Below are 13,182 nucleotides of genomic sequence, written 5' to 3' on the forward strand. Positions count from 1 at the left end.
TCTAAAATTGGGTAAAGTAATTTATTCAGATACAAATAAATCCATTCGCATATCCGAATTTGCTTACAAAGTAGGCACCATGTTTGTATAGTTCATAAACTAAATCGTGAGGTTTTCCATATCCATTTTCATTTTATTTGCACGTGTGTATTTTCGATACCCATTTTCATTTTCTCGGACATGAATATTGGATGTTTCGGATTTTGCTGCTATTTCACCCTTGCTTGTAGCCTCTTCAAATTTTGCAAAGTCCTACTACAATAGTATAGTAGAAATTTTTGTCGCGCCGCAGCTTGCATATTTTTTTGTACAAAAAGATTAACGTAATGCATTGGCGAATGGAATTTATATGTGTATGTAAAAAAGAATGATAATGTTAACATCTAATAACTCTCTACATTATAGATCAGTTAAATTTCAGTCTAATCGACATCTAGTTAGGTTTAAATAAATTGATTATAAGAAAAGGCAACTACACATTTGGGAAACAAGGCAACTTGTGCCTTTTCACCCTAATTCCACGTGTGCTGCCGATTTCTGGTCAGCTAGCTTTCAAAACACGTACATGTACCGTGCCGGTAATTTTTCTCTTCCAACACTTGCAAGCTGGGATCGAGCCACGGACTAGACATCTCTCTCCGTGTGAAGATCGACCGCGATGGGTACCTCGCATTGCATGCACTTGGCCACTTGGCCTCGTGTTAATCTACACTAGCTAGTCCTACCAACCTGCTCTGGGTCCCAACTTATGATAATTTTTTGTTTTAAATTTTCCAAGTTGCAACCTATGGACGATGGTTACTTGAAAGTGGCATTACCGTTGCGATGTGGTCATCTTCCGGAGAATCGTGATACCCACTCGCCGGTTTCATGCCGTGGTTTCACCGGATTCTTATGTACATTTACCCTTTGCTCTCCACCATTTTCTTAATTGCTTGCCTGTTCATTGATTAAGAGAGGAAGAGTTTAGGGCATAATACTAAAACACACCCCACAAAGGTACCATCACATGGCCTCAACCAAAATAGGGAGTAGCAAAAAATAGGCCGAAGTCTACTCTCCCGAGATGAATTTCGAAAAATATTTAAATCCAGTGTAATCCTTTTTTTTTGCGAAACACCGTACAAACGCAGACGCATGACGTTGAATGCAATTGCCTTGTTAGGGGAAGAGGGCCTATGGTTGGACTCGAGCTTTGAGCGCAAACAATGAGCTTCTGTCGCGATAGTGAAGATGTAGTGGACTAGGGTAGGAAACATTACCTGTGGTAGGTTTGGTATGTTTTAGTGTAGTTGTTCTCAACACGTCATGGCACAAAAGTAAGGACCAGCCGTAATTAAAGGGATGTTGACCATCCAACATAAGCACAATACAACTGCTAAAAAATACAAAAACATATTTGACGGAGGAATGTCAAAGCATATTCGACAAAGGATAATAATAAAACGGCTAAGCATAGAGAAACAACACAAAACTATGGTATCGTTTTTTCACAGTCACTAGCTCCATTTGTAACAATAATCGTGAGATTGAGAGTTCTCATAGAGAAACAATAGGAGTGATTATGCTTTTGGTTCTTCATGTTCTTAAATTTATGCAAACTCAATCAGCTAAATTCACAGGATGATGAACCTGCAATTTGCACCATATGGGATGTTACCGCAATCATTGGTGCAAGTTCTTGTTTCTATAGCCGCTGAGGTGGTGAGATGGCCATTTGTTGTCGATATTTAGACTTGAAAAATGTAACTTTTTTTTAATAAGAACTAAGTTACTTGAAATAGGCGACCATTCTAACCACTAACATATTTGCTTTAATTTAGAATATATCAGGCAAAAAACCTAGCCATGTTTTTCATGGCTCTAGATAAAAATAAAATAAATTGGAAGGTGAAGAAACATAATTTTTTCTAGAAAATTGTCGTATCTTTAAAGTTTGAGATGATAAAATTTGGCTCTCAAAGTCCGAGTTACGTGAAACAAAACACCCCCAAAGTAAGAGAAAGGGCACAAAAACTTGTCCTAAGTTGAATATATTGGATAAATAACCCGAGCCAATTCTGGTCTCATCGAATTCGTCTTGGATGAATTATGCAAATGAACAAATATTCAACATAAAAAAAAGCCAATAAATGAATGATGGACAACAACATGTTCAACACTTGTCCTAAACATTACTACTTATGATTATTGTTGTTGCTCAAATGCTTTGAGTTAAATAAGTTAGCCCTTCCATGATTAGTTAGAAGGAGAGAGTGTTTATGAAAGGAGACATGCTTAGACAAATTAAACGCACTGGGTGAATAGCATTACTTTTTTAGCTAGCCGAGGACTCATCTCTCAGAATTTGTCTAGCTGTTGTTGATCTGCCTAAGTGCCCTCGTCTACCTTAATACTAAGTTTTGGGTGCACACTTTTATAAACTATATAATTCTTGTCGTTTGAATAGAGTGTGGTTTCGTCATTGCTCACGTAATCATTTAGGCCCAGCTAATTGTTGCTCAATAACTTTTTGTAATGCAAGTGGTCGTCTTTTCGTCAGTCTAAAATTGACCACTAGCGGCGAAGTGGCTCGCACAAGTTCATGAACCAAGATAAGATTGAGCTATTTAGAGTGGAGTTTTGGTCCTGAACTCACATGCCCCCAACCGAATAAGAAATTTGAAAATAATTGCAATACAATTAAATAATTTTCTAGAAACAAAAATGTTCAGGTGTGAAATTTTGCACGCGTAGATCACCATGAACGCCATTTCATCATTTATGAAATTTTGCACGCATGTAGATTGCTCAAGCATGATTGTTTTTAAATAAGATAATAGTTTTTTTTACTATTTTTGGTGTACACAGAGCTTTTTACTATTTTCTAAAAATGTAGCTGAACTGAATTTGGACTACCCATGTGCCTTTTAAGCATATATATTTTAAATCACTTGGTGCTATGAGGTGCTAGAGCTCGCTCATTTGCAGCCACACTTGCTTAGATTCAACTTTTTTTTTGGAAAATACGTTCTTTTTTGGTGGCCTTGAGTTGTACACTTGTACTATATACTACTTACTTACGGGAATGGTGTTTTGGCACATGGGAGCATATGCTTCCTTTATTTTGAAATGCATGTTACATACATTTTGAAATTTTAAAAAATTGAAACGAAAAATTCGAACGTACATCTTCACGTGCTACACGCTCACAAAGTTGTTTCATAAAAATCCGACTTGTCGTGTGACATGTGTAAAAAAGACAAAATTCAATGCTGAAAATAAGGTTTTTCAGGAGATAAATTTTCACTTTTTTACACAGACCACAAAACATATTGGTTCCTCGCGAAACTTGGCGAACGTACGTATATTGTGGAGATGTACATGTAGAATTTTTTGTCAAAAATTTTCGACAGTTCGAAATATAACTTTTTGATAGAGGGAGCATATGCACCCGGGAGCCTAATTGAATTTCCGACTTACGTTGTACTATAAATATATTTGCCATGCCATCCGGAAAGCTGACATGCATGTTCCTCTCGTCTGGCATCGTGCCACGTCAGTCGTCGACTCTTCCGGCGACCTACAGTTCCGTGCCGGCCACACGCCCGTAGCTTGTTTATAAATACTCGCTCCTCCCTCCCTCGGTGACCAACAGCGCGGCCAAGAAATACCCAGGAGAAAGTGCGAGACACGAAGAGAGAACACAATGTGTGGCGGCGCCATCCTAGCGGAGCTGATCCCGCCGACGGCGCGCGGTGTGTCGAAGCTTCCGGCCACGGGCCGTGCGTTGCCGGCGAGCTCCGAGTCCAAGAAGGGCCTCAATCAGAAGAGGTACCAGCACGCCGAGGTCGACGACTTCGAGGCCGCCTTCGAGAACTTTGAGGACGACTTCGACCTGCAGGCGGAGGAGGAGGATGACGACGGCGCACATGCTGTTTTCGCGTCCAAGCCTGCATTCTCTCCTGGTAACTCTCGTCGTTTGAGTGATCCGGTATGGAATCATGAACCATGTACCAATAATGTTCATGGTCAAGCAAATTTCGCTGATCGTTACTACCGCTCTTATGTTTTGACTTAAAAAATCTCACTGATCGTTACTATCGTCTTAAGTTTTGACTTAGAAAATCTCACTGATCGGTTGATTTCTCTGCAGCTTTCGATGATGGTCGCGCGGCACGGTCGGCAAGCAAGAAGAAGCGCGTCCGCCGCCTCCACGGCATCCGGCAGCGGCCATGGGGCAAGTGGGCGGCGGAGATCCGCGACCCGTACAAGGGCACCCGCGTCTGGCTCGGCACGTTCGACACGGCCGAGGATGCCGCCCGGGCCTACGACGTCGCCGCCCGCCGCCTTCGCGGAAGCAAGGCCAAGGTCAACTTCCCCGCCGTTGCCGGGGCGCGCCCGCGCCGCGCAGCAGCCAAGCGCGGAAACGCCCCGAAACCGGAATGCCCTCGGGCGCAGACGATGGCATACACTGCCACAGAAGCAACATACGCGCAGCAGGAGCAGGGCGCGGTGGCCGTGAAGCCCGAGCTGATGGCGTCTTTCGACATGGACGCCATGTTCAGCCTGACCGCCGCCGTCGCCGTGTTTCCACCGGTCATGGAGAGCTCCTTCGCCGACAGCCCCGCGAAGAAGCCGATGGTCGACCAGGACTCGTCCGAGGCGAGCAGCGGCGCCGCCGCGCTGGCGTTCGCGGACGAGCTGGGGTTCGATCCGTTCATGTTGTTCCAGCTCCCCTGCTCGGACACTTACGGATCCATCGACAGCTTCTTCGCCGGTGACGCTAACATCCAGGATGGCACCGGCGTGAACAGCGGCATGGACGGCGTCAGCCTCTGGAGCTTCGATGACTTCCCCATGGACGGCGCCCTTTTCTGACGTTGTCCGTGTGATGCACTCGATCAGTTGTAAGAAACTCCATCTGGCCTCTTGTTCCTTGTAAATGTTGGTGCGAATGTGCAATAAACCTTGCTCAAATGTTGGAACTTTGGATGTTTGCAGAAGGCTCCTACTACAACGTTCCTGGGCCAAAGATCATGGTTGCTTTGTTGCTCATCAGAATATATTCTACGTTCTACAGTTGGAGTTTATTCGTCAGACTGTGTATGGCCGGCTGATCAAACTGTATTGTACCATGTCATGATTTGAGCCACCCTTTCATACTGCTGATCAATAGTCCTACCAAGTGATCATGTCGGCGATGCCATCTATTATTGTGCTTGTGCTTGTCTGATGGTTAATACTGTACCAAATAAGTTTGTGATGTTGTGTAACCTACTCATCATGACATATTGAGTTGGATTATGTATGTTCGCAAGTTTCTGGGTTCAGTTAAGCTGGACAATTCTAGATGAAAAACCTCAAATTCGCCCGAATGGGCAGTTTGTATGTCTCAGTGTCCACGGCAAAAAAGAACTTCATCCTTTCGGGCCACAAAATAAAACAGGAAAAAAAAGGTTCAACATACAAAGTTACCGCAAAAAAAAGTCTGAAAATGGAAAAACAGAAGACAAGGATGAACCGGAAGAAAGTTGGCGACACAATCACACAACAACCGTGGCAAGGTGACTAACGATCATCTGCTTGATGTATATATCCCTACGTAAGCAGCCATGGATTTGATGGTTTCCCCTTAACTCCTCTTGTTTGAACAGTCACCTTTCTTTTGGAACGTCGTTACGAGAAGAGACCTCTTATACGAGAGTAATAACAGAGAAAGAATACAACAAAACTGAATGAACCTTAAGATCCAGCTCTGAAGACGCGGTCGCAAGAAATATTTGACCAGAAAATTAGTTAGGACTGTCTATGATCAGTGATACCTCAGTAAGTTCAGAAAAACACATGGCATACTGTAGCTTGCAAAGAATTCTCTGTTCTTTGTCCAGGACTTCGGATGACCTGTTCTCAAATGAATGCAAGAAACCGCCGCTCAATCCGGTGGGCACCTAAGGGCTACCGGCCGGTGGTTTCCATGAGCCGCCGGAATTGTGTATTCTAGGCTGCAATTTGCACTACTTGATCATATAGTTCCTGTATCTATGCGGCCATGACAGCGATTGGGCTACACGCCAATTTAAGTTAGGTTGCATTTCAAGAGTTCTCAAGCTAAGATAGAGAAACCCATAGGTGGTAGCACAAGCAAAGCTAAATACCATGCAAGTTGTCCCTTTGCAGGGAAAAAAAACATGCAAGTTGGTAGGGCCTTCGTACTCTAAATTGTTTAGCTGCAACGTGAGTGCCAATCAAGTATAGTTCATAAACAATGTATGGTATCTAGTCCTTCCTTTCAGAAAACGACTGCTTGCACCGATTCCGGTAATGCATGCCGGAATGTTGAACTGGTTTTGGGGCTCCTGATTCTTCATAGAATGATTGAATCCACCATTGGTAAAAAGAATCGCCCGGTTTTTTTTTTTCTTATCGAAAAAACCTGCACCTGTCTTTCCCCTATCTGGACACTGGGGGATTTTTCATGATCAACATCCTAAGGAACATAGCAAAATCTCCAGCCCTCTTGATGTCGATCATTTTTAATTTTGCTCTAGAGGTACTCACAAAATTTTCTAACATACAAAATGCAGGATCACTACTAGAAATCCAAGGATCAGAATCACTATCACCTCTTCTTTTCCTTCAAGTTCTACTGTAACTATTTTTGGCAATGCGAATAGCTCTCAGTTTGTCTCTTGACAAAGATTATCTATGAGGAGTTTATATTCGGTTCTCTCTATAAAATAAATATATGGATTTGGTTATGAAGTTACGTGCACATTCAGAAGACATGGCTTTTGTGCAAGATTTCCTTGCTCGGCAGACAGGAAGTCAGGAACTGATCCCAAAAACAGCAATAGAAATATTTCCTCCACAATACATACACATGGTAAAACAAAGAGGAGACGAGATACAGATGATATATAACTTACATGTAACTAAAACAGAAACGTGGTCGGCGGATCAGCTCCTTCTTGTGAAGCAGTGCACTCGGAGGAGAGAACGAACAGTCTTCAGAGTTGAGAGATCGTTTGTAACTGTATCTGAATTGTGATGGCCTAAATACAGACTTCAGACATCACCCTCGAGAGAACAGGCGACTGACAAGAGCAAATGAGGAAATGCATGACTTCAGTTATGGATGCTATAAGTAGCAAGGCCCGCGCTAAAACGGAAAAAGGGATTCCTAGATCTTGGATGAGGACACTTGGAGTTCAATAATACTGGTGTTACACACTGATGGTAGTATACAGAAGTAGCAAACCAAGGTTGCCGACAAGTAGGCAGTGGGCTGAAAAGAGCCCATGGTATTGCTTCTTTCGACCATGCTGCGTCTTTTGCGAGTAGTATCATTTCCTTTCCAGGGGCATCGGAATTTGTAATCCACCGGCTCAATAGCCTACACTTTTTTTTAGCCGGAGCTCAACACCGAGATACCGTATCCCTCATTCCACGCTGCATCGCGTTTTCCCCGGTTTTAGCCCATAAAACGGCTCGAACCGACACCGCATTTCGGCACGGATGACAAAATGCGATGCAGCACTACCCATCGCGGCCCATCAAAACGCTATAAAAGCAAGAGTGATGCGGAAAATCCTATCCATTTCCTCCTCTCCCTCCGTCCGCCACTGCCGCGCTGATCTCCGCTGGTTCCGGCCACCAAAGCCAAATCGCCACCCCAGCAGCCACGCATCCACCCCCTCCACCACCTACCACCATGGCGCCGCAATTTCAACCGTTGCGGCAGCAGTATTTGATGCGGGTCATCCTTGAGCCGCCAAGCGCCGGAGACAGCCCCCAACCGCACGGCGCGCATCGCCGACCAAGCGCACCACCGCGGCACGCTCTCCCGCCAGAACCCGCGTGGGTTGGCCTCCTCCCGCGCGGCGCGCATGAGGGTGAAGTGGGGTCTTCCGCGGCGGCGACGCGGGTTGTTCCTCCACTCCCGAGTCCCACCGATCGAGCTAGACTCGGGCAGTGACGAGGACGAGGAAGACGCTGCACGGGAGGCGCGCCACCTCGCCATGGCCTGCCGGAACTGCCTCACCACCGTTGTCACCGATGTGTGGGTGAAGATCAAGCGGGCCTGCGATGACGCCGAGGAGGAGGAGCGGGAGGTGCGCAAGGCAAAGCGCGCGTCCATCCGCTTGGAGATGGCGAGGCACGGCTTCGTCATCGATTGTTGAGTACTCCTCTGACGAGTCGGACCACCGACGAGGACGGCGTGGAAGAGGAGGAGTGAATCGTCGCCGCCGGTTGACGCCCCAAGCCCCAATGATAGTATTCTAAATCCCGAACTACCTTAACCTAGGTTTAGGAACCTTTAGTTCCTTCTTTTGCAAAAATTTGTATAATTAGGATGAACTCTGATGAGCTGCTTAATCTAGTTTGAATTTCTGGTGCCAAAATCGTCTGCATCGTGTTTACGGTTCGAGAATAGAGTATATGTGTTGGAGATATGCCCAAGAGGCAATAATAAAGTGGTTATTATTATATCTTTGTATTTATGATAAATGTTTGCATCCCATGCTAAAATTGCATTAACCGAAAATATTAACACTTGTGTGCTTTGTAAACATAAAAGAGTCCCTAGTAAGCCTCTTGTTAAACTAGCTTGTTGATTAATAGATGATCATAGTTTCCTGATCATGAACATTAGATGTTATTAATAACAAGGTTATGTCATTAGGAGAATGATGTAATGGGCACACACCCATAATAAGCGTAGCATAAGATCAAGTCATTAAGTTCGTCTTGCTATAAGCTTTCAATACATAGTAACCTAATCCTTCGACCATGAGATCGTGTTAATCACTTACACCAGATGGATGCTTTGATTACATCAAACATCACTTCGTAAATGGGTGGTTATAAAGATGTGATTAAGTATTCTGAAAGTATGAGTTGAATCACATGGATCAAGAGTGGAATTTTTCCATCCTGATGACGGATAGATATACTCTGGGCCTCTCGGTGAAATATCATCTAATTAGCTTGCAAGCATGTGACAAGGTTACAAGGGATGTCATACCACGGTACGAGTAAAGATTATTATCGGTAAAGAGGTTGAACTAGGTATAGAGATACCGATGATCGAACCTCGGATAAGTAAAGTATCACGCGACAAAGGGAATCGGTATCGTATGTTAATGGTTTATTCGATCATGAAGTCATCGTTAAATATGTGAGAGCTATTATGGATCTCCAGGTTCCGCTATTGGTTATTGATCGGAGAGGTGTCTCGATCATGTCCGCATAGTTCATGAACCGTAGGGTGACACACTTAAGGTTCGATGTCGTATAGTAGATATGGAATATGAGTTGGAGGCTGAATATTGTTCAGAATCTCGGATGGGATCTAGGACATCACGAGGAGGTCCGGAATGGTTCGGAGAATAAGATTCATATAAGGCAAGTTATTTTTCGAGGTTCAGAAAAGTTCGGGAACTTTCCGGTGGAAGATTTGGAAGCTTCTAGAAGGTTCCATATGGGCCACTGATACGTCGCAAACGTATCTATAATTTTGTATGCTCCATTCTTGTTTTATACCAATTTATATATGTTTTACTTACACTTCGTTGCACTTTTATACATTTTCCGGCACTAACCTATTAACAAGATGTCACAGTGCCAGTTCTCTATTTTATGTTGTTTTGTATTTCAGAAAAGTTGTACAGGAAATATTCTCGGAATTAGACGAAACAAAAGTTGAAATCAATATTTTACCGTAACGAAGACAGAGTCCAGAGGGGAACGAAGAAGAGGCGCAGGGCGGCCAGACCATGCCTTGGCGCGGCCTGGCCTGGCCCACGCCAAGGGGTGGTGTGGGCCCCCCTGGCCTCCACCGACCTCGCCCTTCCGCCTATTTATTCACGATCTCGGGAAAAATCTAACCCCGAGCCTCCATCCATGAAAAGTTCTGTCGTTGCCGCCATCGCAGACCCTAGCTCGGGAGGGTTCTGAAGCTCTTCCCAGCACCCTGCCGGAGATGGAGATCATTGCCACAGGCATCTACATCGACATGCTCGTCTCCGAAGTGATGCGTGAGTAGTTCATCCCTGGACTATGGGTCCATAGCAGTTGCTAGATGGTTGTCTTCTCCAATTTGTGCCTCATATTTAGATCTTGTGAGCTGCCTAACATGATCAAGATCATCCTTATGTAATGCTACATGTTGTGTTTGCTGGGATCTGATGAATATTGAAGTACTTTGGTTGTGTTGTGTGTAGGTTCCACATTGTTGCTGACACTGGTAGTTCGCCCTGCCACAAGTCAGCTAGCAACACCTTCGGATGTCACGTCTTTCTCCTACTGGTCGATTAAATCTTGGTTTCTTAGTGAGCGAAAACTTTCTGATGTGCTCATCATACCTTCGTCTTGGGATTCCCCAACGAGATTGCCAATTCCGACAGTAACATTCATCAAGATTTTATGGCGCCGTTTCCGGGGAACGAATCAAGACACTCCATCAAGCCCGTCAACCGCCATCAACAAGATTTTCTGGCGCCGTTGCCGGGAAGAAAGAGGATTTCTGCAAGGGGAGTCTCTCATCTCCAATCTATTTACTCTGTTACAGTTTTTCTTAGTTTATTTTATTTTGTATTGTTTTCTTTATTATATCAAAAACACAAAAAAATACTCCCTTCGTTCCTTTCTATAGTGCCTATAGATTTTTGGCATTTGTTTCAGAATATAAGGTTGTAGCTTAGCTTTTTTTCAATCACCCCCTCCCCGTTCAGCTCCCAAATCGTTCAGCTCCCAAATTTATTATGGTAAGTTAGGAAGATATGGATTTCCCAAATTTTACGTTGATCTCAAATCGTTTAGCTAGGGGTCTTGTGTAAAAAATACTCTTGCGCTAATTTCCGTGCAAAAAAACTATAGGCACTATAGAATGGAATAGAGGGAGTAGTTTCTATTATAGCTGTTATTTCAATTGTTCTGTTTTAATTTAGCTAAAATGAGTATTCGTGAAGTTGCAGTTCGTTCTTTTAAGCAACAAGGGGGGGAAAGTTTGAAAGATGCTTGGTATATAATAAGTAATGCTCGTCATAGATGTACTAAAAAATATTCTACCATGCTCCTCCTTAGAAATGTTTATGTTAGTTTGTCTAGCTGGAATAGATATGTTTTGGATACTCTCATGGGGGGTAATTTTCTGGGTACTCCCGCTTTGGAAGCCTGTAATTTAATTGAAACCTTAGTAGGAATACCACCTACTAATGTTGTTAAAACTGAGATCACTTTGGAAGATGTTATAGAAAGACTGAGCTCTCTAGAGAAAATTTTGCCAAATTGCCTCGATAATGCTAGCCAAATTAATGAATCAATAGAAAATATCAATAAAAGCACTGTTTTAGAGGCTAGCAATACCCATGATAGTATAAATCTTAGGATTGGTATATTAGAAGAAGCTATGGAAACTTTAAGTTCAACCTTTTCCTCTCTTGGGTTTAAGAAGGAGAAAGATTTTGTGGGAAAAGAGCAAAAAATTATGTATGTTTCCAAGGCACCTAAACCCAAACCCTATAATATGTTTAAAACTGATAAAACTTTCAGTACAACTAAGAATGCTTTACATGTTGAATCATCTCCAGGGGTATATAACGAGCCTATTTTAACAAGTCGTGTTTGAATCATCTCCAGAAAGTGATTGATCTTGATGCTTCTTCACTTGATAATACTTGATGCTAGCTCTTTTTCTGCGCCTAGCTGAAAGGCATTAAATAAAACCACTATTGGGAGATAACCCATGTTTTATTTTTGTAATTTTTCTTTTGCTGAGTCTTGGAAGTTATTAACTCTGTAATAACCCCCCCTTATCATTTTTATTTCGTCTTTGTGCCAAGAATAGCCTCTAATAGGAAGAAAGTAAAATTTGTGGAAGTTGCTATACTGAAACAGATTCTGTACTGTCCCCATAAAAATTCGTACCCACAGCCAGAGAGTAATTTTGAGCTGCCAATGTTTGTGCATATTCCCCATGCTAGTATCTAACTTTCATTAGTTGAACACTTTTCGATCTGAGCAACATAATATTTTTTAAAAAAATCGATATTTACATATTGTTCTGTTTTGACAGATTTCTACCACTATTTGCATTTGCCTCTTAATCTCTTTCTTTTTAAATTCTTTTGATCAAAGATCTTTTTTAAGAGGTTTCTACAGTATCTAATTCTTTAATAGATGTTTGATATATGTTAGAACTGAACTCAAGTGGATTTATTATTTTGATTGTACTAATGCTGCTAATAAAGTTTTGTACGAAGTTTTGTATGAAGGAAGTTTTCAAGTGTAGGAACCGGGGAGAGAAGAATGATGTAATGAGATAAAAAATGGAAAAAAGCTCAAGCTTGGGGATGCTCATGTCACCCCAAGAAATATCCAAGAGGTACAAGCGTCAATGCTTGGGGATTCCCAAGGCATCCCCTCTTCATCAAAAAAAGCATCATGTCATCTTTCTATGCTCTATATTTTTATTGCTTCATATGCTATGTGTTGTTTTTGGAGCGTATTTATTTTTGTTTTTAGTTTAGTTTTGTTTTTTTGCTATAGCATATGGTTGGACCCCAGCATATTTGTTTTGGAGAGAGACACGCTCTGTTTTAATTGCATAGAACGCTCTAGTTTTCGCTCTTATTGTTCTCTGAGTGTTCTAGTTTTCTAGTACTGCGTTTAGCTCTTGTCCTTTATGTTCAAAGCTTGTTAGTATTATTTATTTATGTATGATTATCTCTCTGTTCCATATTGTTTTTCATCTCTGAGAGTTGTTTCAAATAAGTTGATTGGTGTTGGAGACGAGTAAAATATTTCATGCTTATAGTGATGCAAAAGAAAGCTTGTCTAGATTGTGGCATAGACTTTGGCATATCATGTTGGATGTTATTCTTGTTAGGGATTTCTATTTTCGTGCCCCTGGTTCGTTAGTTGTACTCAGTTTTCCCCAGTCCCTTAGTTTTTCCTCAGTTTTCCCCTCCTCTAGTTTGAAACACGCACAAGTGTTGGAACGGCCGGTAGCCGTCGGTCGAGGCCTTAACCGTTAGTCCGACCGGGTGGGGCCGCACGGGGCAGCTCCTCCCCGACGGGTAGGGTCGGGAGACACGTCGGAGCAGCCATCCATCTATCGCCGACGTGTGGGCCGTTTTATTTCATGATTTTATACGCGGTGCTGCCAATGACAAATGGGGCCGCTCTATAGGGCTGCCG

The 13,182-nt window shown here is 42.9% G+C and overlaps 1 protein-coding gene across 1 annotated transcript; it reads left to right on the forward strand.

The window, feature by feature from the left end:
* Nucleotides 1–3,643: 3,643 nt before the first annotated feature.
* On the forward strand, nucleotides 3,644–5,290 carry LOC124683499 (ethylene-responsive transcription factor 1-like). Its single transcript, XM_047217997.1, has 3 exons — nucleotides 3,644–3,947; nucleotides 4,136–4,889; nucleotides 4,984–5,290. The coding sequence occupies exons 1-2, from the start codon at nucleotides 3,689–3,691 to the stop codon at nucleotides 4,858–4,860; spliced, it is 984 nt and encodes a 327-aa protein (XP_047073953.1). The 5' UTR covers nucleotides 3,644–3,688; the 3' UTR covers nucleotides 4,861–4,889; nucleotides 4,984–5,290.
* Nucleotides 5,291–13,182: the final 7,892 nt, after the last annotated feature.

The sequence above is a fragment of the Lolium rigidum genome, chromosome 1 (genome assembly GCF_022539505.1).
Source record: "Lolium rigidum isolate FL_2022 chromosome 1, APGP_CSIRO_Lrig_0.1, whole genome shotgun sequence".
NCBI lineage: Eukaryota > Viridiplantae > Streptophyta > Magnoliopsida > Poales > Poaceae > Lolium > Lolium rigidum.